At 39.7% G+C, this 21,818-nt stretch overlaps 1 protein-coding gene across 3 annotated transcripts in view; it reads left to right on the top strand.

Moving 5' to 3' along the window:
- The window catches only part of GABRB2 (gamma-aminobutyric acid type A receptor subunit beta2), a 123,585-nt gene that overhangs the window by 28,561 nt on the left and 73,206 nt on the right, over positions 1-21,818 (top strand). For all 3 annotated transcript variants that reach the window (XM_044453795.1, XM_044453794.1, XM_044453793.1), the window contains exon 4: positions 18,524-18,744. In XM_044453795.1, coding sequence (XP_044309730.1) covers positions 18,524-18,744 — 221 coding nt within the window. The remainder of the gene's footprint in view (positions 1-18,523; positions 18,745-21,818) is intronic.

Below are 21,818 nucleotides of genomic sequence, written 5' to 3'. Positions count from 1 at the left end.
GGCCGGCCCGGGTGCCACCAGCGCTTTGAAGGCCGCAGGGCCCCTCCCCCATGCCCCACCCATCCCGGCAATTGGCCCGCGGGCTGCGAGTTTGAGACCCCTGCTTTAGATACTGATATGCTCTGTTGCTCGGTGGCTGAGCACAATTTGGTAGCACTATAAATTTGTCCTTCTGATTTCCAGAATAGTCACATTGCAGGGTTAGCCCCGATTCCTGAAGACAGAGGCAGGAAGTAGATCTGGATCTATTGGTTGACCTCTGGATGAGTCACAGTAGATTGACCATGATTTCTGATGCTCAGTTACTTAACAATTGCAGGAACAGAATGACTCTCCCACCATAAACTAGACTGTTTCCTTCATAAACTGATCTCTTCCTACCTTTTTCTCCTGTCTTCCAGTGTATCCTCACAATAACCCTGTAAAATAGGTTAATATGACAGTCTGGAGTCATAGTTATGATTTCCAAATAACACTTTTCCAGTTCTGAAACTCAGCACTATCAGCACTTTATATTGTAGAAATGTGGAAACCATTCTACCTGCAAGGGTCATAGAGAAAACTTTTGAGCTACACTCGAAGGGTGCTCTTAAACTGTTACAAAAATCTGTTAGGAAGAGCAGGTAGCTCATTAATGGCTGTATTAGATTTGCTGTAGTATTGGGGCATTATGAATTTGAGTATGACATGCTATTCGAACCTTGTTTATATATGACCTGTAGGATTCAATACAATAATTATTCTAAGTATTCTCAAATTTAAATAAAGTTTATTTATTTAGAACTTTTCTAGACCATCCCATTATCAAAGTCTTGGGATGTTTTAACAATACAAAATGTAAAAAATTTAAAACACAGTGTCCTAAAATTCAACTAATAATAAACCCCAATTAAAACAATCAGGTTTAAAACTTTGGGAAAATAAAAAGGTTTTGGCCTGGTGCTGAAAAGAATAGAGTGACATCGCAATATAGGACTAGACCATTTACTCATGGTATTTCAGACCTGTTAACTGTCTTTTCAATGCTTATCACAAGATGAAACAACTCTTAGCTGGAACCATGTTCATTTTCTGCTTTAACATTTTTAACCATTCTTTGCACATAGAGTTTTCAACATTGAGTGGCACATACATTTGAAATAATAAATGCAGTCTGAATCACTGCTTTCTAGAGTTGCTCTATTTTTCAACCAAGTAAGAAATGAATATTTTTCTGTAGTATTTTTAGGTATATAAAATGTAATTAAAGACACGTAGAAAGCTGTGCATAAAACAGGACTCAAACAGGAATTGGGTGCAACGTTTGTTTCTATTTTCTGTCATGCACATATTCTTCCTTGCTCTTCCCACTGGTATAATTGGTGAAATTGAAAGCAAAAATGTGCTGCCTTATCTCTGAAAAATGGAAATGGTGTAAAACAGCTGAGGTGGGAGATTATTACTTTTACCCATAAAAAAGCCCCACAGTGCTTCTACACCAAATGTTAAGCACAGGCCAATGAAACTGCTTGCTCACAGGGTAGAAATAGATTCAGAAAGACAGATGGCCTGTCAGGCCAAAGCTAGACCCATTAGCCTCAGAGAAATGGTTGGAATCGACAAGGTTGGACCTCCAGGGTGACTTCAACACCATTCTGAAAGGCTTGGTTTTTAAATCATTTTCTACATGCTTGGTTCCTTAGTTCATTTCACAGTGCACTGGATGTTACACTGCTGAATAAGAAAAAAATAGCAGGGTACTGTATTCTTTTATGGCTCAATAAGAGGTGTCCATAATTAGTTTCAAGAGAAAACCTGCTGGTACCTGAGGGCTAACAGTTATATCATTATTGTCTAAAAAATATACAAGAATGCTTGATGCATCCAAGGATAACTCCCTACTCATGCATCAATAGCTGGATGTGAGACAGACAGGATGCAGCTATTCAGCTCTGCTCCAGTTGCTTCCCATGACCTCTTCAAGCCCTTCTTTTTTATTTTTTTGCTGGATCAAAATCACTCTAGCACTTGCTTACATCCTGAACAAGATTCTTCAGTTGCTAGAATATTAGACTTAGAAGATGTAGAAAGTGCCATTAGGTACTGTGGACAGCCAATATTTTAACATAGTTGGATTAGCAAGGTCAAAGGATGCTGCAGCAAGATTAGTGGTATCACTGAGGTAAAGGTAAATGGAGAGAGATGCGAATGTCATCCGTGTGGGTCTGTATGCATTACAGAGTGCCACGCATGCACACACACACACACTTTGTAGAGAGAAAGTGCATGCTTCTTGCAGGGAGGGTTGGAGGGTAGACAAAACACAAGCTTCAGGTAACCAAAATTTGGAATGAAGGGTGCCAATCTCTTCACGGTTGTGCCAGGAGGACAGGGCAAGAGGGTGTGCATAGGCTACTGAAGGATTGTTTACACACACACACACACACACACAGAGAGAGAGAGAGAGAGAGAGAGAGAGAGAGAGAGAGAGAGCGAGCGAGCGAGCGAGCGAGCTGCCCATATCCTGGATAGCAGCAAGAAGATGGTTATTCTCCAGTTGTGGAAGGGCCTTTCCAAAAGGGCTTGCCTGCTTTTTATTGTGGTCTTTATGATACGTTTTGTTATAGTTTTTACTTTTGTATTGTACTACAGTTTCATACTTTTCTATCATATCTCATTTTGTATATTATGTTTTTATTGCTGTGGCATGGAAATGTAATAATAAATGTAAAAACCAAGGCTCACTGTAGCTTCTTCTCACCAGTATAAACCATGACTGATGTCAACATCTGAATCTTCTTAGTGAGATCAACATAATGGCTGAAACTAAATCAGAGTGAGGCTGTGCTTGGTGCCTTCAGTTTGGTGCCCTGTGGATAAAAGTCAAATGTGTCCCCACAACTCTGAGGCATTGAAACAGGTGGCAGAGGAAAAGATATGTGCAAAGTCCCTTTCTCAAGCCAGAATACTCACAGATCCATTTTTCAACCCAGTGTAAACAAAAGTACATTGTAAATCATGCTAGAACAGTGTAAATGCTAATTACTATTTTAAAACTTGGACTGATTTGTTTTGTAGTAGTTTCCCCTGTGTTAGAAAAGCCTTAAAAGAATGGCAAATCATGTCTTAAGTCCACTGCTGCATGGCTGCCCCCTCAGTGGCTTACGAGGAGCGCGGACAAAACCACGTGAACAGGCCATGGGTTCCATGTATCCTGTAGTGACACCATGAACAATTTCTGAGTAGACTTGGAATGTACATATTAAGAAGCTCTGCATCAGTGCACTGCCAAGTCCTTCAGCAGTGCCTGCCAAGATGCCCTTGTATTCTCTCCGCATCCTGCACACCTTCCACAGCCCTAAACTGATTTACCTCTTGCTGCCTATCTGACCTCTGCAGCATGAAAGCCCAAAGGAGAGGCAGGAAGTCAACAGCAAGTAATCGATAGCACACTTTCTGCCTTCCTCCTGAGGGCTTCATCAGTGCCTAGCTGAGGTAGGCAGGGGGAGGGATCATAATTCAGGCCTGGGAAACATATTGGTGGGTTGAGGAAGGTCTGGAGGGAAGGAAAAAAAGGATAGGTAGTAGCGAAACTGAGATACTCCAGGAGGAATGGAGCATGGGAAGGAAAGCCAGGGAGAAAGACATGCAGGGTGGAGAACAGAAGATGAGGAGGGCAAGAAGAGTGAGGAGGCAGAAATAACTGCCCATAGATCAAAATGCCAAATGCATCCATCCATGCACCGGCAAAAGCAGACAGTTGGCCATGCGCCCAGACATTGCCGGCCCCTGCAGCAAAGCCCAACGGAGGGGCATTTCTGGCCTTGTTTTACGTTCTTAAGCAGTGGAAGCTGTTGGGGTGGTGGAGCTGCCTCATGAGGCTTCCCTGAGGTCATTTCAACCTCCAGCAAAGACTTTTCGAGGCTTTTGCAATGTTAACTCTTTTTATCTCTGCTAATGATTTCTGCTGTCTTTTAGATGGTTCTGCTTTTAATCTATTTCTATGTTACATGTTTTACTTGTATTTTGATTTTTTTTTGGGAATTCATTTGAAAAACTGAGTAGATATCCCTATAATTTCAATAACAAACATTCAGTATGTGTGAAAGGCTGTCATTATTACATATTTTTAAATTAAATGTGAAACATTTTATTTCTCTGTAGACCCTTTTTCCTAGGGAAAATTAATTTGGAGAAGTCTGCCAGATAATGTTTCTTAACAATTACTAGTAATAAGGGACAGTATTAAAAGATTTAATACATTGGCCCCTTTTGTATGAAGAGATGTTGTTTTTAATGCAAAGAAAATGTGTTCTGCTTTTCTTTATTTCTGTCTCTGTAGTGCTAGCACTTATTCATGGATTAATCAGGCAGTGGCAGCATGAACCGCTGGTTAACATTTTTGGAATCTCAACTTGTTGGATGAAGAACAGTTGTTATTGTTTCAGGGAAAAAAACTACCTTTCTAGATAGTTTTATGAGGTAAATCTTGTATTCCCACCAGTTTGAAATGAATAACAAAAGCCATGAAAATCAGTGCTACAGTCTGGTCTAGAATCTTCCTCTGAAGTGAGCTGGACCCTGCAGCTTTAAACCTTTTCAGATCCAGGCATCATCTTGAGACACTTTTAATTTATAACTGTTTGTGTCTGCCTTTTTCAATCTCATATGTTTTTCCCTTGGCTTTGAAGTGAAATGTACTTTGTATGCTCATTTGGTCTGTATCTTTACAGAGCACATTTCTGCCTTGTGCTTTAAATAAAGCCTAGTTTGTTATTACCTTTCTTTATACTTCCTTTCCTTGTTTATCATTGTTTTGCTCTGTTCCTTCACCTTCTCATTAAAACAATTAAAAGAATTAAAAGAAAATGGTGGGTCAATGTGTCTCAAGTTGGCATAAGACAAATGGATTGGTATATTTAGATATACACATTATCTAGATATACACATCCCACAGAATAGGTATATATTAATGAATGTATTTTGTGACTTCAGAAAAAATAGCTTTATACCACGGTTTCTTTAAACACAGCTTACTTCCTCTGGGGATAGAGGAGAATAGGTCAGTCAGGTTGTATGCTGTGAACTTGGATTTGCAGCTTTAAGCTTGCCTGTTTTGTCAGTAGCATTGCAGTGCTGACTTGTGCTAGCAAACCCCCATGAACTTTCCCTGGATATGACTGAAGTAACTAGGGAAGTAGCCCTAAGCATGCAGCTTTTCCGTTACTAAGGTTGCAGCTTCTGAGATGAGCACTGTCACTCCAGAATTAACTGTGTGTGTACAGGGTGGTGTTGGCTTGCTTCCCACAGGTTCTGAGGCAGCTCTGTTTATTAGTTGGCCTTCAGAAGGAATGGCCTGTCAAAATGTAGCCTGAAACCTCAGGACATGAGATACATATTTACACAAATAAGAAAGTATAGTATTTGCTGTTATACCTTTGGCATAGCTTGCCCTTCCAGAAGCAGTTCCAGAGAAAAAGAACAACCCTAACTGCTTTTGCTAGAAGTGATTTCATAAACCATTTCTGAAGGCAGCAGTATTAATTAATTAAACTACTGCAAAGTTTGAAGCTGTTTATGGCATGAATAAAAAATATATTAGAACACCAAGTGAGTGATATACATGAAAATAGCAATTAAAAAGCAATCAATAGACAAAAGCAGATTTTTTAAAATAAGAAGATTCATTTTTCGTTCCCCACTCTCCCAGAAAGCACTATCATTAATGGGTATGCTGAAGAAAGTGGCATTCTGCATTACAGTTGAAACTTGAGGGTACTGTGGAGTCCAGTTTTTCCCCTGGATAATGGCCCAAGTTTTGACTAGTGGAGATTTGTGTACAAGGTTTGCACCTCTTGGTTTAGCCCGGTCATGACTAGCTAGACTCCTGTAGCACTTCTGTAGACTGCTGCAGTGTTTTGTGTATGTGTTTTGAAAGGTACATGGAAATTTCAGTTGACTGAAAGTAAAGCAGCTTGATCCCTGACTAGGACCAAGTCATCTGGAATATATCTCAGTCAGTGTTACAACTGCATTGGAATGCAGTCTATATCCAAGAACAATTCAAAATGCGATTCTTAACCTTTAAACCCCTAAATAGGTTATGACTTGGGCACCTGAAGGATTACCTAAACTGTATGGACCTGCCCAAGTGTTAAGATTATTCTCAAATGGTCTTATTTGTCTCCTTCCACCTTTGGAGGTGAGGTGACTGGTGACTAGGGACTGAGAAGACTGTCAATTTTAGTTTCACTTTCTTTCCCATTTTCCAGCATTCTGTTCTTCTCATCCCATTCTATATCAGTTTGCAAATTCTCTTAAAATGTCCACACCGAAATTCATACACATTTTTGTATGTGTTTTTCTCTAACACACAAATTTGGGGATGCATTTGTGATTGGAGCATCTTAAAATTTGTAAAGTATGACTGTCCAAGTCAGAACAGTGTTTCAGATTGCACATTGGTCTGAGAAGGATGAATTAGGTAACTGCACATTAAAATGTGACAGAACCGATCTCTCCTCCTTCCCTCGGGGTATGGTAGAGCCCCAGTTGTGGAAAATTCTCCTTGAAGTTGCTCATTGGGCATTGAGCTTAATATACTTTCATAATATGATACTTTTATTTGCTAGACTTCTGGAATGAATTATATTTGTTAACTCTGTTTTAACCTCAAATATTTCGGTTCCTCCACTGACATAAAGTTTTGTATTTTAAAAAACCTTGTAAACGACTCTAGAAGTGCAGTGTATACTGTGTAGAGCTTTCATGGTTACCTTAACAGGCATGGGTGCTTGTCTGACAAGATAAGAATTGTAAGAAGTGTGCCCACAACTGGAGTATTGTGCTCAGTTTTGGGCCCCTCATTACAGAAAGGATATAGCCAGATTAGAGTCAGTGCAGCGTAGGGCCACAAGGTTGGTGGCCGGTTTGCAGGGGATGCTGTATGAGGTGAGACTGAGGGAACTGGGTCTCTTCAGCCTGCAGAAGAGGAGACTCAGAGGGGATCTGTTGGCGACATACGGGTATGTGAGGGGATGTCGTATGGAGATTGTTCTCCCCTGCAGAGGAAGGCAGGACATGCTCCAACAGAGCAAAGCTCAGGGAACCAAGGTTCCATTTAGATGCCAGGAAGCACTTCCTGACAGTCAGGACCCCGAGGGTGTGGAATGGGCTTCCACGGGGGGTCATTGAGGCCCCATCAGTGCGGGTGTTCAAGGATAGGCTGGACATGCACATGGTGGGCATGTCGTGAGCGGAGCTGCCTGGTGCCGGACGTCAGACTAGATGGTCCGGGAGGCCCCTTCTGACTCGCTCTATTTCTATGTTTCTAAACTGGTGTTGTTATAGTTCTATTTTTGTTTTATTCTGGGCTGCTTGTTTTAATATTTGTGCTTTATGGTTTTAATATATGGTCCACTGCCCACAGTACTTCTGTTATTGGGGTAGTTAAAGCTACAGTTTTTGTTGTTGTTTTTAACAACATCAAAATCAGCTTTATTTTATTTATTAGAACATTTCTAAGCTTTATGGAGCAAAGTAAACATTGTGAGAGAGGAAGAGGCGGTGACACGCACGCTTTGTACCATCCCATTTCAGAATGTAGCTCATTTAGTGGCTCTTGCTGCCATTTCACTGTTCTTGTTGTTGTTTCATAAATACAAAAACATACCTGTTTGCAGTGTTCAGAGCACCGCCTTTTTGCAGCAGGAGAAGGTGGAGCGGTGTGACAAAAACTATAAATGTTTCTCCTCATGGAATTGTCTCTTGATTGATGCTGATGTTTCGCTTTTGGCAGCATGTAATGATGAAGATTTATTTGTTCATGCTATGAAATTTAACTCTGTAAGAAAGATAGACAGAAAAACAGCAATACACAGGCTGTTTGTGTTGTTTATACCAGCCTGTTTCCAGTTCACCACAGTTATTCTTTTTCTGTTAAGCATATTCTAATCAACCAGTTCTCACAAATTGAATCATAATCATTGTATAAAAACAGATGTGGGAGTACCTTTCTGCTCATAGCCTTTTAAAGGTTTTTTAATTATTATTATTATTTTGCTACTTAATTATCTATAGTATATACTCATTCTTAACTAAGCTGATGGCTTTCAATTGGTACAAAATAGAACTTCCAGGTTGCTGTCAGGAGCTGGTCGTTATTCTCATCTAACACCGATCCTCTATCAGCTACACTGGCTCCCAATTGAAGTCCGGGCCCAATTCAAGATGCTGGTATTAACCTATAAAGCCCTAAACGGCTTAGGTCCAGAATACCTGAAGGACTGCCTCCTTCCTTATATGCCCTCACACCCCTGAATATCAGCGGGCGAGGCCTTGCTCTGGGAACCCTCTTTGAAGGAGGTACAGAGGGTGTCTACCCAGAGGAGAGTCTTCTCCGCAGTGGCACCCAGACAATGGAATGTGCTCCCCAGAGAGGTCTGCCTGGTGCCAACGTTATACTCCTTCTGGTGCCAGGTAAAGACCTTTTTATTTAACCATCATTTTAATAATCAGGAGTTTTAGATGTTTTAAGATTTTTTTTTTCTTTCCCCACAGTCACATTTTCTATTCTTTTCCTCCCTTTTCTTTTCTCTTAGTTTACGATGTGCTATTTTATATCATTTTAATACTTGTGGTTTTATTATTGTATTATTGCAATTTTACATTGTGTAAACCGTCCTGAGCACTTGTTGGAAGGACGGTGTATAAATGTTTGTAATAAATAAGTAAATAAACTGAACTATGTATTTTAAAGTGCAAGCTTGCGAACACGTATACAAAGGTAAGTTGCATCAAGTTTAACTGAACTTACCTCAAGGGAAGTATTATAGAATATATACAAAGAGGCCAGAGGCTGATAATTAAACCCTCATTTCATGTGGAAGATGTGAAAGTTTAGCAGTGCATTCCTAGTCACGGCTACTTGGAAATAAGCACCAGTGACTCCCAGGTATCTGCATACAGGATTCCAACCTAATTCTCTTAGATTTAAAGCATTAAGCATCCACTACTGAATGTTGGTATGGCTTGATACCAAAATACTTATTGTGCTGTGAATATAAGCAAATGTGTGAGAGACTGCATACTGAATATTTGCAAGTTTTAAAGTTAGGGATTACTAGAAAAAAAGCATATCACAGTTTAGGCTAGTTGAGATTGCCTTTTGATTGCTTGGAGTTTTTGAGGTAATTTTAAGAGGATTATTTAATTGTAGATTTTGATCATACTCATACAAGAGATCAGACAATTAACCTCTTCTAGGTTTATCTGAAAGAATAAGTAAAAGCAGCAATATCTTCAACTTTGATGTATCATTAAATCTGAGTAGGTATTGGGGTTGTATATCATCTAGAGACTCCTATTAATCCTTAAATTTTGACAGTAGAAAAGATGGGCATGAAGTTATATCATGCGGGGGGGAGGGGGGGAAATATGTTTGAAAAAGCAGTGATAAACCACTAGGGCTGGATCTGAATCTGCATTCTGTGGATGAAAGGATTGCTTTCAGAAGGTATCCAGAGCCCTCTGTGCCATATTTACAGGTGCCTGCAGGATTGTTGTGGGTCAGATAGGGCACAACTCCACTTCTGGACCCAATCTGTATTTCTCAGTGGGTTTTGTTAATGCATGTGGGTTAAGTATGGGGACTGAAACAGCGGGGAACTTCAGTTAACTTCCTTCCAGTTAGTGAATATTTAGTCATGTTATATATGAAATACCATGTTCTATATGTTTTTGACCAGAGGCCAACTGTATATGTCTTTCAATAGATCTTTATTTTATATTGTTTGAACTCAGCATATAAACACTTTTCGTAGTGTGTATGCATGCATGTACGTGAGTGTTTGTGGGTGTGTTTCAGTGCAAATCTGCAGCTCCTTTCTAACATGTTACAATGACTAACCATTCAGTTTTGTAAATCATTTTTTTCAAACTATGTTAATATAAATACTATATAATCAAAGGATTTTTAGTTCTGCATTTATCACCATGAGTTCATTAATTTATCTTTCCTTAGGCAACAAACAGCAAATTTTAAATGGTGATTCATCATCCAGGCAGCTAGGCATGCAAACTTCACACAAGTTGGATTCTTCATTTCTTTTAGGTCAGAAATAACTAACAAAGTTGGATCGGCTGGTACATGATTTTATGGATGAGTAATTTTTCTGGTCTCCTTGCCAAGTGAAACTCATGTAATTCCACCACTTAAGAATTTGTTTTAGCTGCAACAGCTCACAGTTGTTGGTGCTGCAGCAGCCAGACTGAGCAACTAAGCAAAACTTCTGCCACCATTAAGTGGTGTGTGTGACATGGTTGCAGGGAAGTCATGGACGCATTTTGTAAGGATTATGACAAGACTGCTGATGAGGAAGTACAAAACTGAAATAGTATAGATTGCATATCATTTTATAGATCAGCCTTTGCTATGAATAAATGTATTTTGCTTAGTTCTATACTGGCAGGATTGAGTCTCAAGATTGGTTTTCGAGGATCATGTAGCCATCTGATCTGATTTCTTATGGTTTGTTTGTATATTGCAGCACATCAGCTTGCAAACAACCCCCTGTGTTCAATGTGTGGACAGTTCACTGGTGTGACAGTGTATGTTTGTAGTGTGTGGGGAGGAAGAGCAGGGACAGAGTTGCTCAAGGAAACTGCTGGACTCAGGTTTAATGAAAAGAGAAATCATGAGGAAACGCTGCTACACAGGCCATTGCACCCTCTGGCCTCCGGGAAATTAGCACCATGCAGAAGTGGCACCTACCAGATTAATGGAGCTGCCAGGAAATGGCTTGACCAAGGCGGAAGGCACCTGTGAACCAGGGCATGGGGTCACCAGAAGCATCTCCCTGGGAGGGGTGTTCTGTAGATTGCTGGCCATAAAAGCACTTTCCCATGTAGCCTCTTGTTGCACCATTTTGGTTGGCAGAGCCTGGAGAAAACTTTCCAAAGATTCATCTTGGCAGTTGGACAGGAATGTATGGGGGAAGGTGCTCCCTCAGGAAGACTGGCCCTAAGCCATTTAGGACTTTAAAGGCCTGCACAAGTGCTTTGAATTGGGCTCAGAAACTGACTGGCAGTTGACCCAGCATGGGAGCAATAATGATCAAAGGCAGCTCCACAAAGCTGCTTCCCTGCCCTGTCCTGCACCACTGGAAGTTTCCAGACCATCTTTAGGGTATGCAGTGCAATAATCTAGGTGGAGTGTTAGTATTTTTCATTCTTTTCTGAGCTGCTGAGCCCTCTGAATGAATTGAACAGCTTTGTAATGTGTCTATTGAAATATAACCTAAATATGGTCTTGGCACAATATTATAGCTGATATATAACAATTAGGTCAGCTTGCCTCCCTGCCTTGGCAAAAACACATTTGAGAATAATGTAGCAATCTATCATTCTTTTAAACATCAGCCGTAGCTGAATTTTCTGAGGAGTTTGCAAAGTCACTTCTGCAATTCTCTCACATGGCAGACCATAGCTTCTCTGGTGTACAGTTTGGATGTTCATTTATCTATGTTAAGTACACTGGTGACTTGTTACTGCCAAATTGGTTTTTATGCATTGTTGTGCTTCAGCTGCCAGCCATTTTAAAAAATGCTGTTTTAGTTTTCCTCCTAAAGCTTAATGTGCCTCAGAACCTGCAAAGCATGTTAACTCATAATGAGTGTTCCTGAACATGTCCAGAGCTTTTCCTCACTGATGAGCAAAACAGAGACTGCCATTGCATTCCTATGAAATAGAAAAGACAAAAGAAACAGCTTCTTAGATGTGAGCCGCTGCTAACTGCTCCTAGTAAGGATAGCAGATGTTGTATGGGATATGCCATCCTCAGCTGGGTTTTCCCTCTCTAGCTGTCATCCATGTAGGCCAGGCTTCCCCACCTTGGTGCGTCGAGATGTGGTGGTCTACAGCTCCCATGATTCCTTGCACCAAGAGAGCACCACATTGGAAAAGACTAATATAGACTGCACCATTATGTTCTGCCGATGGAGGGCTGGGTTACTCAGTTGAGTAACTAACTTCTTTGTTAATAGGTGGAAAACTGAGTATGATCAGGGGAAGCTGGTATTAGCTCTGAGAGGTAAGTGGCAGGTATCTGCAAATGGAGCACCAGGGAACGGAGCTGGATGGACATCCTGGCAAGATGCACTGGGCCAGAGGCAAAGGCAAAGGCGAGGTACAGCCAAGGGACAGATACCAGCAAGTTATGATGGGGCAAGAGGAAATGGGCAGTGGCAAGAACAGGTGGGGGGTGAGATGCCTGGTAAGGTGTGGCAGGATCAGAGGCAAAGAAAGAATCAGGAACATTCAGAAGTCAAGGTACAGATAAAAAAGTTGCATGGCTGAAGACAGGAAGCAGATCAGAAACAGAACCAGATCAGGAAGCAGCAACTGTGAAGACTCTTGTTGCTCTGGCAAAGCTAGGCAAGGCTGAGTAGCCTTTCATCGGTCTTCCTCTGGCCTCCACCTATTTCGTTTGATTGCAACAGCACTAATCCTTGCAAGAACTCACAGGCCTGATACGACTCCAGCAAATGTGAATGGCAGTGTGGTGTAGTGGTTAAAAGTGCAGGACTGAGACTCAGAAGATCGAGGTTCTGGTCTTCACTCAGCCATAAAGCAAACTGGGTGGCTTTGTGCCAATCACAGACTCTCAGTCCAACCTACCTCACAAGGAGGTTGTTGTGAAGATAAGACTGAGATGAGGAAGAGAATGTGTAAGTTGCCTTGAGTTCCTCAGGGGGAAAAATGTGAGCTATAAATATTTATTTATTTATATCCTCCCTTTTTCCTACAAAGGCTCAAGGCAGCTTACATCTCCTCTTCCATCTTATCCCCACAACAACCCTGTGAGGTAGGTTGGGCTGAGAGTCTGTGACTGGCCCAAAGTCACCCAGTTGGCTCCATGGCTGAGCGGGGACTAGAACCCGGATCGTCTGAGTCCCAGTCCCATCCTCTTAACCACTACACCACACTGGCTCTCTATAAGTCAAAGTCACCTGGTTGGCTCCCAGAGTCACCCAGTTGGCTCCATGGCTGAGTGGGGACTAGAACCTAGATCCTTATTTATTAAATATAATAAATAAAGTAGCCCAAGCTGTGTTCTCTGAGAAGCCACATCATGAAATGTGCTGCTCCACAGATCCTGACAGCTGAGGAGCTATCCATGGTTCTGAATTCCATCCCCTCCCCAAATAGGTGGTACAATATAATAAAATACCTTGGAAAATAAGAAAAGATACACAGTGATTGGGCCAACATATCACACTAAGCATGTCCTAGTGTTGTCCCTTATGTTGTTTTATATTGTCTATGGATTTTAGTATGATGTAAGCTGCCCAGAGAGCCTATGACTAGTGGGGTGGCATATAAACCGAGTACATAATAAGCCGCCATGCAAATGAGCCATGATGGGTTGGTTGCTCTTTGAACAGCCCACTGTGTGCCCGCTGTATTCTCTTTGTAGACCTTGAAAGCCATTGGGTTTGGTTTTTGTTCTTTTGTTTTCTTGGCCCATTAGAACTGAACAGTCTTTTAAAATGTTTTTGTTGAAGAGACAGACAAAAAATGGCTTCAGTATCCTATGGATCAGCAAGTATCAGCAGAACACTAAAATATTCAACACTTGCTATCAGTTCTTTGTGTTCATTAGGATTAGATTATTAGGTTTGCCCAAAAGGAGCTGTCTGAAATTCACTCAAATGCATTTCATTTGGTATTTAGAGTTGTTGTTGTTTATACCTATAATACTGTCCCAAAACTCCTGTAGCATTTGTCATGCTTTCAGAAAACTAATTTTGTTCAATTTAGTTCTAGAAAACAGTTCACTGTGTTGATCACACAAGCTATTATTCTTAAATTTTCTCCTCTGTCACTGTGAAGCTTTTGCTACACATGGCCTTTTGAAGCTAATGCCATGCTAAGAAGTTTTCATATGTTGTTACGGGCCATTAAACTTCCACTCTTGCTGTTAAAGGCAAGTGCCATTTAGAAAAAACATTCCAGCTTAGTCTTCTTCAGTGTATTCAGGTTTGATTGCTTTGTTTTCATACTCACAATTTACTGAGTAAGGAAACTCTCCTCAAGTGATCCCACATTCCCCTGAACAGAGCATGGCTACATCTGGTGCAGAGCAGGGGAAATGGGAGAGGCATTTCCATTTCCCTGCATTTTGCTAGGCAAGCTTTATTGCCTGCCCAACCAGAGCATTTCAGAGGGACAGCGGCTGGAAAAGGCTGGAAAAGCATATGGATATTGTAGCTTCCACATCTCCTCCCCTCCTGTCCCACACCCACTGGAATGCCCCTTTCCTCACACCTAGATCCCCTTCCCCGCATTCAAGAGCAGTTGGCATGGATCTTTCTTTGCCAGCTAGAGAGGCAGAGGAGGATGGTCAGAGCTCCAATTTCCAGTGCTGTCTCCAGACTTGGATCTGGACATCTGCTGTATATGGTCACCCTTCAGATGCTCTCTCGGGTCCCTAGGATTGTTTCCCTCCCATACCATATTTGCGAGCTTGCCAGCAACTACCATTCTCTGAGCAATGTACAGTATGCAAGAAAAGCAATGTTATTACATGTGGAAATTAAACTAATAATATTTCAGCTTAGTAAAATAACATTTTATGCTGCCCACCTGCCAGAGGGACCTACCACTAGAACGGTGGGGAACAAGGCCTTGCTAAAGCAACTCAAATGAGCAGACATGCTCATATACAGAATGGGACAGGTCAGAAAATCTGATCTGTAAACAGGAGTTTACATTACCATCTGGTACTTGTGTACAAAGCACTCACTCCCGATTGTACATGTGGTGGCTCTCACTGGTACAACACAGTGAGTGAGAGCAGAGTGGCACACTTATGTCTATTATTAAATTCTTAGGAGATAAATGGCTAGAGCTGAAATCACAAATTATCAATGCAGTTATATACTTGGTTTAAAAGGTAGAGAAATTGACTAGTATCTTAGCAGCAGTATCTGGAGCACTCCTTTTTGAATTGATAACTCTTCTGGGAGAAAGTTATATACATGCATTCACTAATGATTTCTTTGACATATGGTAGTTTGGTTCAGTGCATAAGCATCCTGTATAAATAGTTTTGATAATAATGCTAAGGAAAGAACTAATATTTTATGCAAAGTAAGGTAAAACATTAGCCATGCAATCTTATACATTTCTACTCAGGTGACAACTTCATTAAGGTTAATGACTTGCTACCAAGTAATTGGCATAGAATTTCAGTACTAAATATTCCTGTTAGATGGGTACTGAATGATCAGCAGAAGCAGATACATGGAATTATATAAAATTCCTAGAGTTTACCAGTAACAGACATTAGTTATAGCTATACAGCATCATAAGTCAAATTAATGTGAATATGATGAAAATCATTATTACTATAATGATAAACATTATAAGCATATAAGCTTTGCTTTTCAATGTTAAATTCTTAAAGTCGCATTTTTATTTTTACCCCCAGTATTGGGTGCTCATACTCTGAATTGTCCTTAAAGACATCTGCATGTGGAGTGTATTACCATAATCCAGCCTGCTTCCAGACCCTGCTTCAAGAATTCAGTGGATTCTCTAGCAGCCTTAGATGGAAACAAGAGGTAGCGTTTAGTGTCATTCTCAAACAGCTGGCACTTCAGCCCAAGCCCATGAATGACTTCCCTCAGCGGTTTCATGTAGACGTTGAAGGGGACAAGATTAAGCTTTTTGTGGTTTTTAAAATGGTGATATGGGCTCTCTACAATATTATAGTTTTGCTATTGACTATTGCAAATTTTAATGCTCTTTTTCTTTTTGCACACAGCCATAGTGGGCCTGTTTGTGCTAAAATGCAGGCTATAGAAATTAATAACTAAATAACATTCTTTTTCTCATCTAGCTATTCCCCTGCAGCTAAGACAACAGAAATCTAACCATCTCTCTTGTCTTTCAGCTAATAGTGGTGGGGAATTGTTTTCCAGAATCTTTCAACAAGTCAAATATACCAGATATGAATCAGGATACTATCTGATTAAATAAGGCAGAGCATGGCCTCAGAAGCAGGACTTCTTAACAGTAGCTTGTACCCTTTGGAACACTCTCCCAATACCGTTTGGGAAGCAGAACATGTGGCATGTTTTCAATGTGTCCTTGCACACTTGTTTAAGCTTATAATTTATTGTAATTAATCCAGATTTTAGTGCTCTATGTTACTGCTTTTATTGATTTTATTGTTATTGCAGTTGTTTTTTAAAGTAGTGAATGTAAACTGATGAGAGATTGTATTATATAAATGTATGTAAAACAAGAAAAATAAAAATAACATCTCTAGTGCTTTGCTTCCAATATGTTATTTTGATTTCCCATCTGCTAAAGTAGCACTGTATTATGATTTTATACTGGTTTCCCTCATAACAGTTGATTTTTTTTTGCATCTTCTGTTGCCCACATAACCTTTCATTTGTCAATATTGGTTAATTTTTGGAATTCTTTTGCCTATATTTGAACATAGGAAGATTCTACTATTATATGATGCTTCTTACAACAATGTCCTCTTTTCTAAATGGCATGAAGAAAACCAGAGCATTCTCGCTGTATAATGATACCAAAAATGGTTGCCATCAAGCAGATTGGTGGAGGTGGAAGGAGAAATGTCTAGTCCAAAGCTTATGTAATAGTATGGATGTTATTGTTCAGTGAACACTCAACCTTATGCTAACACAGTTTTACTGGATGGAAATGTATGTTTAAACAAACAAGGCAGACCTGGTTATAGCAATTCAGTTAAAGTAACTAATCGTAAAGAAGTTACAATTTTCAGTATTCTTAATGGCATAGACTTAAATGCTTAAATTAAGTTATTCAATGGAAGCAGGGTGTGTCTGAGTTGTATACAAAGATGCAGTGCAATAGGAAATTCAGAAGGTATGAGAGCAGGCTCAAAGACTGAGCAAGAATGGACAAATCTATCAAGTTCCACTCAGTTTCATGTTTTTTTCATCATTTAGTTCATTCCATTCCATTCCATCCTTTCTCCACCTCAGTTCACAGATTTGTTTTTTGAAGGTCATACATATTTTCATGCACGTTGCTCAGAATGGAAGCATTTTTCAAATTATATGCATTTTTGCTTCAGTTTCCCCTAGGTTCTTGGTCATACTTCTCCGTAACATACGCTTTTTTGAACTTTGATCATGATCTTCAGAAAGTTGGCAGATAATGGGAAGTATTCAACTCCATCATATTGTTAGTGCAAGTAGTATTTTACACCAGCAGAAACTATGTCCTGGACCATGCAAAAGGGAGAATCCAACTAATGTTAAGGTTGGGCTAGAACAGTTGTACAGCCAGTGGTCCATTACACTACGCAGCTGGGTGCACCTTGTTCCTGCATAACTCACTGTGCAACCCATTGCAAAAGCATGATGTACAATTGACCTACACAGAAGGAGGATTTGATGGAGCTCCACTAGCAGTATTTGAGCTTTTAGAATGACACTATTGTAAACTGCCCATAGACATTTCACTGATTTGTCTATGGGTTCAGGTAGTGCAAATTTGGTAGATGTACATTAAAATGTGAACTGTATGAATACCATTCCTAAGACTAAGAAACATTAATGTTATATGCCTAACTATCTAAATAGCTGAAACAATAGTTCATTCAGGAAGCTTAAGCTTAGTGTTTTTGCTGCTGCCTTGCAAAACAGAATAATTGGATTGCCTCAATTTTGCATACCCAAATGAGTAAAAAAAATTTAACTTCCTTTCTAGGGGAAGTGTTCAGATTACAAAATACTTTATTTCTAATTTTGTGGGTGTCACTGAGATATTTTCTCTTAAAGTGGAGGCTACATTTTAAAGAAGTTTCTTAATAAGAAAGGAAGTTGCAAATTCAAGAACCATTGATAAACTTCAGGAAGGAGATGATCTGTTTATCACCTGTCATGTGAAATTTCTTTGTAAATGTTTCTTGCAGAATTCCACAAAAAAATCTTCCTTACAAAGACTTCTTTGAACAGGGAGACACGCTATTTGCTTGTTGTCAGTGATAATTTGCATGATCAGTGATAGGCTGCTTCCTTATCATGCTTTCGGTAGTTTTATATTGGGTCCAGATGAATATGACAATTTTCTGGAAAAACTGATAATCTGATAGAAAGAGTCTTGTTGCCAATGCATGCTGAATAACAACCATAGTATGTTCCAATTTATTCAAAATTTTAAAGCATAGAACCTTGACCATTGGGAAGTTTTTGTAAAGTTCTCTTCATATTATGGTGCCCTTAATACTTCTAGTTGTATCTGTGTATACAAGAAGAATAGCAAATACTCTACCATGCTGTTCAAGTGATGAGTTCTGCCATTTGACATTTCCTGCACAGAGGGCAGACTGTGCTTCACACATTAATACTACAGGTATTGGCCATATAGATAGTTACGGAAGGGGGACCTCTGTCTTGCATTGCATATCTCAAGTAACACAAGGAGTGGTAAAAAGCGATTTCAACCTATTTCTTCCCTCTCTCTTCTATCATTTCAGGACTATACCTTGACAATGTACTTTCAGCAAGCATGGAGGGATAAGAGGCTTTCGTATAATGTAATACCTTTAAATCTTACACTGGACAATAGAGTAGCAGATCAGCTTTGGGTTCCTGATACCTACTTCCTGAATGATAAGAAGTCATTTGTGCATGGTGTCACTGTGAAGAACAGGATGATTCGTTTACATCCAGATGGCACAGTTCTCTATGGTCTCAGGTCAGCATTAAATATTTTAAATAATATAACTCTGTATCGAAACCTGAGGTTTTTTCCTTCCTCTCCAGCTTTCCATAGTTTCAGTTGTGCTCTTTTCCCAGATGGTTTTAGATTCCTTCTTCTGGCTTAATTATTTTAAGTGATACAAACCAAAGAGGAGAGAGGAAGGTTTCTTAGGTACAGCCTTGGTAGAGTTGATATTTGATAGAAAAGCCCAATCTGTGCGTGATTCCTTGGAAGAAAGTCTCAATTCAGTGCAACTTATTTCTAGGTAAGTGGACTTAGTCTTGTAGAATTCAGTAAGGAAACACTGTGATAGTAAACATCCAATGCTTGCTTTTACCTTTATCAAAATGTTGGATGCCTTAACCTGAGACAAAACCATTGATTTGATTCTTATGAACATACAAGATTCCACATAAATATCTGTGCCTAAAATCCATTTGTGGATGGAAATTCTACCTTACCTTGACTTTTCAGCTGCATCACAACAACATATTTCTGATGTACCTTTTTCTACTGGTATTTTGTTCATATTTCCAAGACAAGAGGACATTTCAGCACTCATAGAGCATATGTGATAATCACCTGTTTGTCTTGTGATTAACAAAAATGAAAATTAACAAGTTTGCCAAATAGCTTTTGCAAAGCTTTTATCGCAACCATCACCGGGTTGCATTTCCTGAATTTACCAGGGGATGGGTCCAGAGTAGACAATGACTTCTTCTACATGTAGCTTTCACATGTTTTACCACCACATCTTCTGGCTTTTTCCTTACTGCAGAAAAAAGGACAGGATGGCTGCACAGTGCCTTCTGAATGGTAGCACTAGGCCCCTCCACCTTTGAAGCATCCTTGATCAGCAGTAAGAGTTCCTGTAGAAGCTAGCAGTGGCATCAGAATTACTGTTGCAGCAGAATATTCCAGAAATGTTTCTGATCTCTAAAGAAACAGTATGCTGTGCGGACAGCTTGTTAATCATAGTTGCTGCATCTTTGTTGCAAACAAAGTGGAGGACAGGGGTAGAGATTTGTAGTAAGAGGAACATCAGAAAGGGAATGCTGAGCCACCTACTGCTTTTTCCAGAAGCCTTCCATTTGCTTTTCATGCCTTGACATTGGAAATACACACATCTGGAGACAAAGTCAACCTTCACTACCACTAGTTTGCAATAGAGAAACAGCCATCAAGCTTACTGCTCAAGTTCATTTCATAATGTTTATTTCAGCCATAAAATAACTGAATCTTAATTCCTCAAGGTCTAATGCCTGCATACAGAAAATCCATGTGTAAAAAGAAAAGAATGATGCTCATTTCTGGTGAACCAATGTACTTGCTTCCACAGGGATGATGTGTTCTGAATGACAATTTGCCATTTGGCTCCCATGAAGGTTTTATGGAAATTGAACTTTTGTGGGCAACCTATGGCTTGTCATACAGACTTAGTGGTAGAAAAAGAGAAGTAAATCTATCTTCTTAACAAGATTTTAAGGCAACAGGAGGTGATTTTTAATGGTCAAGGAAAAAGAATTTGTAACTTATATAAGAGCAATGCAATAGAGAATTAATTGCAACTTTATGTGATCATTATTTTCATGTTAAACTCAACTTTAAAACCAGAGCATATCCTGCAAATATAAGTTCCCATATCTGGAAAAATAATAATACTTAGCCTCTGATTCTAAATGCATTTACTCTAGAGGAAGTACCACTGGACATAAAAATGGCTTTTATCTTGTAAATCAAGCTCAAAGTCATGTTTCTAGTAGTATTTGTGAAGCACTTATTATGGGAATGCTAAGATTTGAACTGGAAGAACAGCTTGGGTCCACACACAAAATAAAATAAAAAACAGAAAGTCTCTTGGCAGATTTCATTTAGGCAGTTACAACTTTTGACACATAATCTGAAGATTCTCTTCATGGGTAAAACTGGCAAGGGGCTCTTCCCCGCTTGGCTTTGAGGCTAACGAACTGAAGAACCTTTGCAAACTGTGTTGTGGTGTTAACCACACTGCATGGCGCTGGGAGGTGAGAGAGGTGATAGCCAAATAGCTGCACCATCACTTTTCTGTATATATATTTCTTCTTGAATTTTCATCAGAAAGTTTGAGGGACACATGCAGCATAATATATTGGAATGTTGGGACACCAGCTCCTTTGTCTTCGCTGAAATATGCCATCTGTATGAGCAGATGGGAAATATGTTACAGGGCCAGAGGGACATGTCAGAAATCAAGCCACAAGGAAACGAGCTACATCCAGACTTCATTCTCTAGTTTAAGCATTAGAGCAAAGCAGATATTAGATCTGGCCCTGGCAGTGGCTACTTGAAAAATGGTGTTTCAGAAACACCTTGTGTTCTTACGGTTTATAAAAGATATGTCATCCTCACCTTCTATCAATCAGGCCTCAGCATTGCTCTGTTATTTAAAAACCTCTCCATTTCCAGGTGAGCTATGAAATCTAATTCAGCTTTGATAAGAAGAGTACAATCCTTAGCCTTTATGAAGACTTTAATTTTCATAATTCTGTACCTCTGTTCTTTTTGATATCTGAAGCTTGCCTGAAGCCACCCAGTCAGTTTGTGGCAGACCTAAAACACAAACGGAGACTCCCACATACTATGGCTCAAGCTATGAACTACACTGATGCAAATAAGAATTTCCCTTAAAGTTTGAAATAACTTCCTGAATTAATGATATTTCTGTAGTAATGCCATTTCCACAAAGGATTGTGCAAGTTGAATCTCTGTTGTCTAATTAGTAAAGAGATCATATTTTGGATTTTAAAATATATGCTAATCAAATGCTAATCACAGTAACTCATCAGAGTATGACTCATTGATAAAGTGATAAATAAAAGGACCTGATTTAAAAAATTCCAACATGCATGTCAATTCCATGCAATTCCATGAAGTTTATCTGCAGGTGTATGTGCACAGGATTGCAGCACTGATGTCTAAAAATACATCATTTGACCACTGGAAGTCTGATGAACTTTTAGTAAGTTTTGTTCTGATGTACAGCCAGACTTTTTCCTCAAGATTTAAGCCTGTATACAAGAAAGAAAAAT

This window comes from Varanus komodoensis, unplaced genomic scaffold (genome assembly GCF_004798865.1).
Source record: "Varanus komodoensis strain SLA01 unplaced genomic scaffold, ASM479886v1 scaffold7_1, whole genome shotgun sequence".
Lineage (NCBI taxonomy): Eukaryota > Metazoa > Chordata > Lepidosauria > Squamata > Varanidae > Varanus > Varanus komodoensis.
The sequence above is the reverse complement of the archived record's forward strand: the minus strand, read 5'-3'. Positions and strand labels throughout refer to the sequence as shown.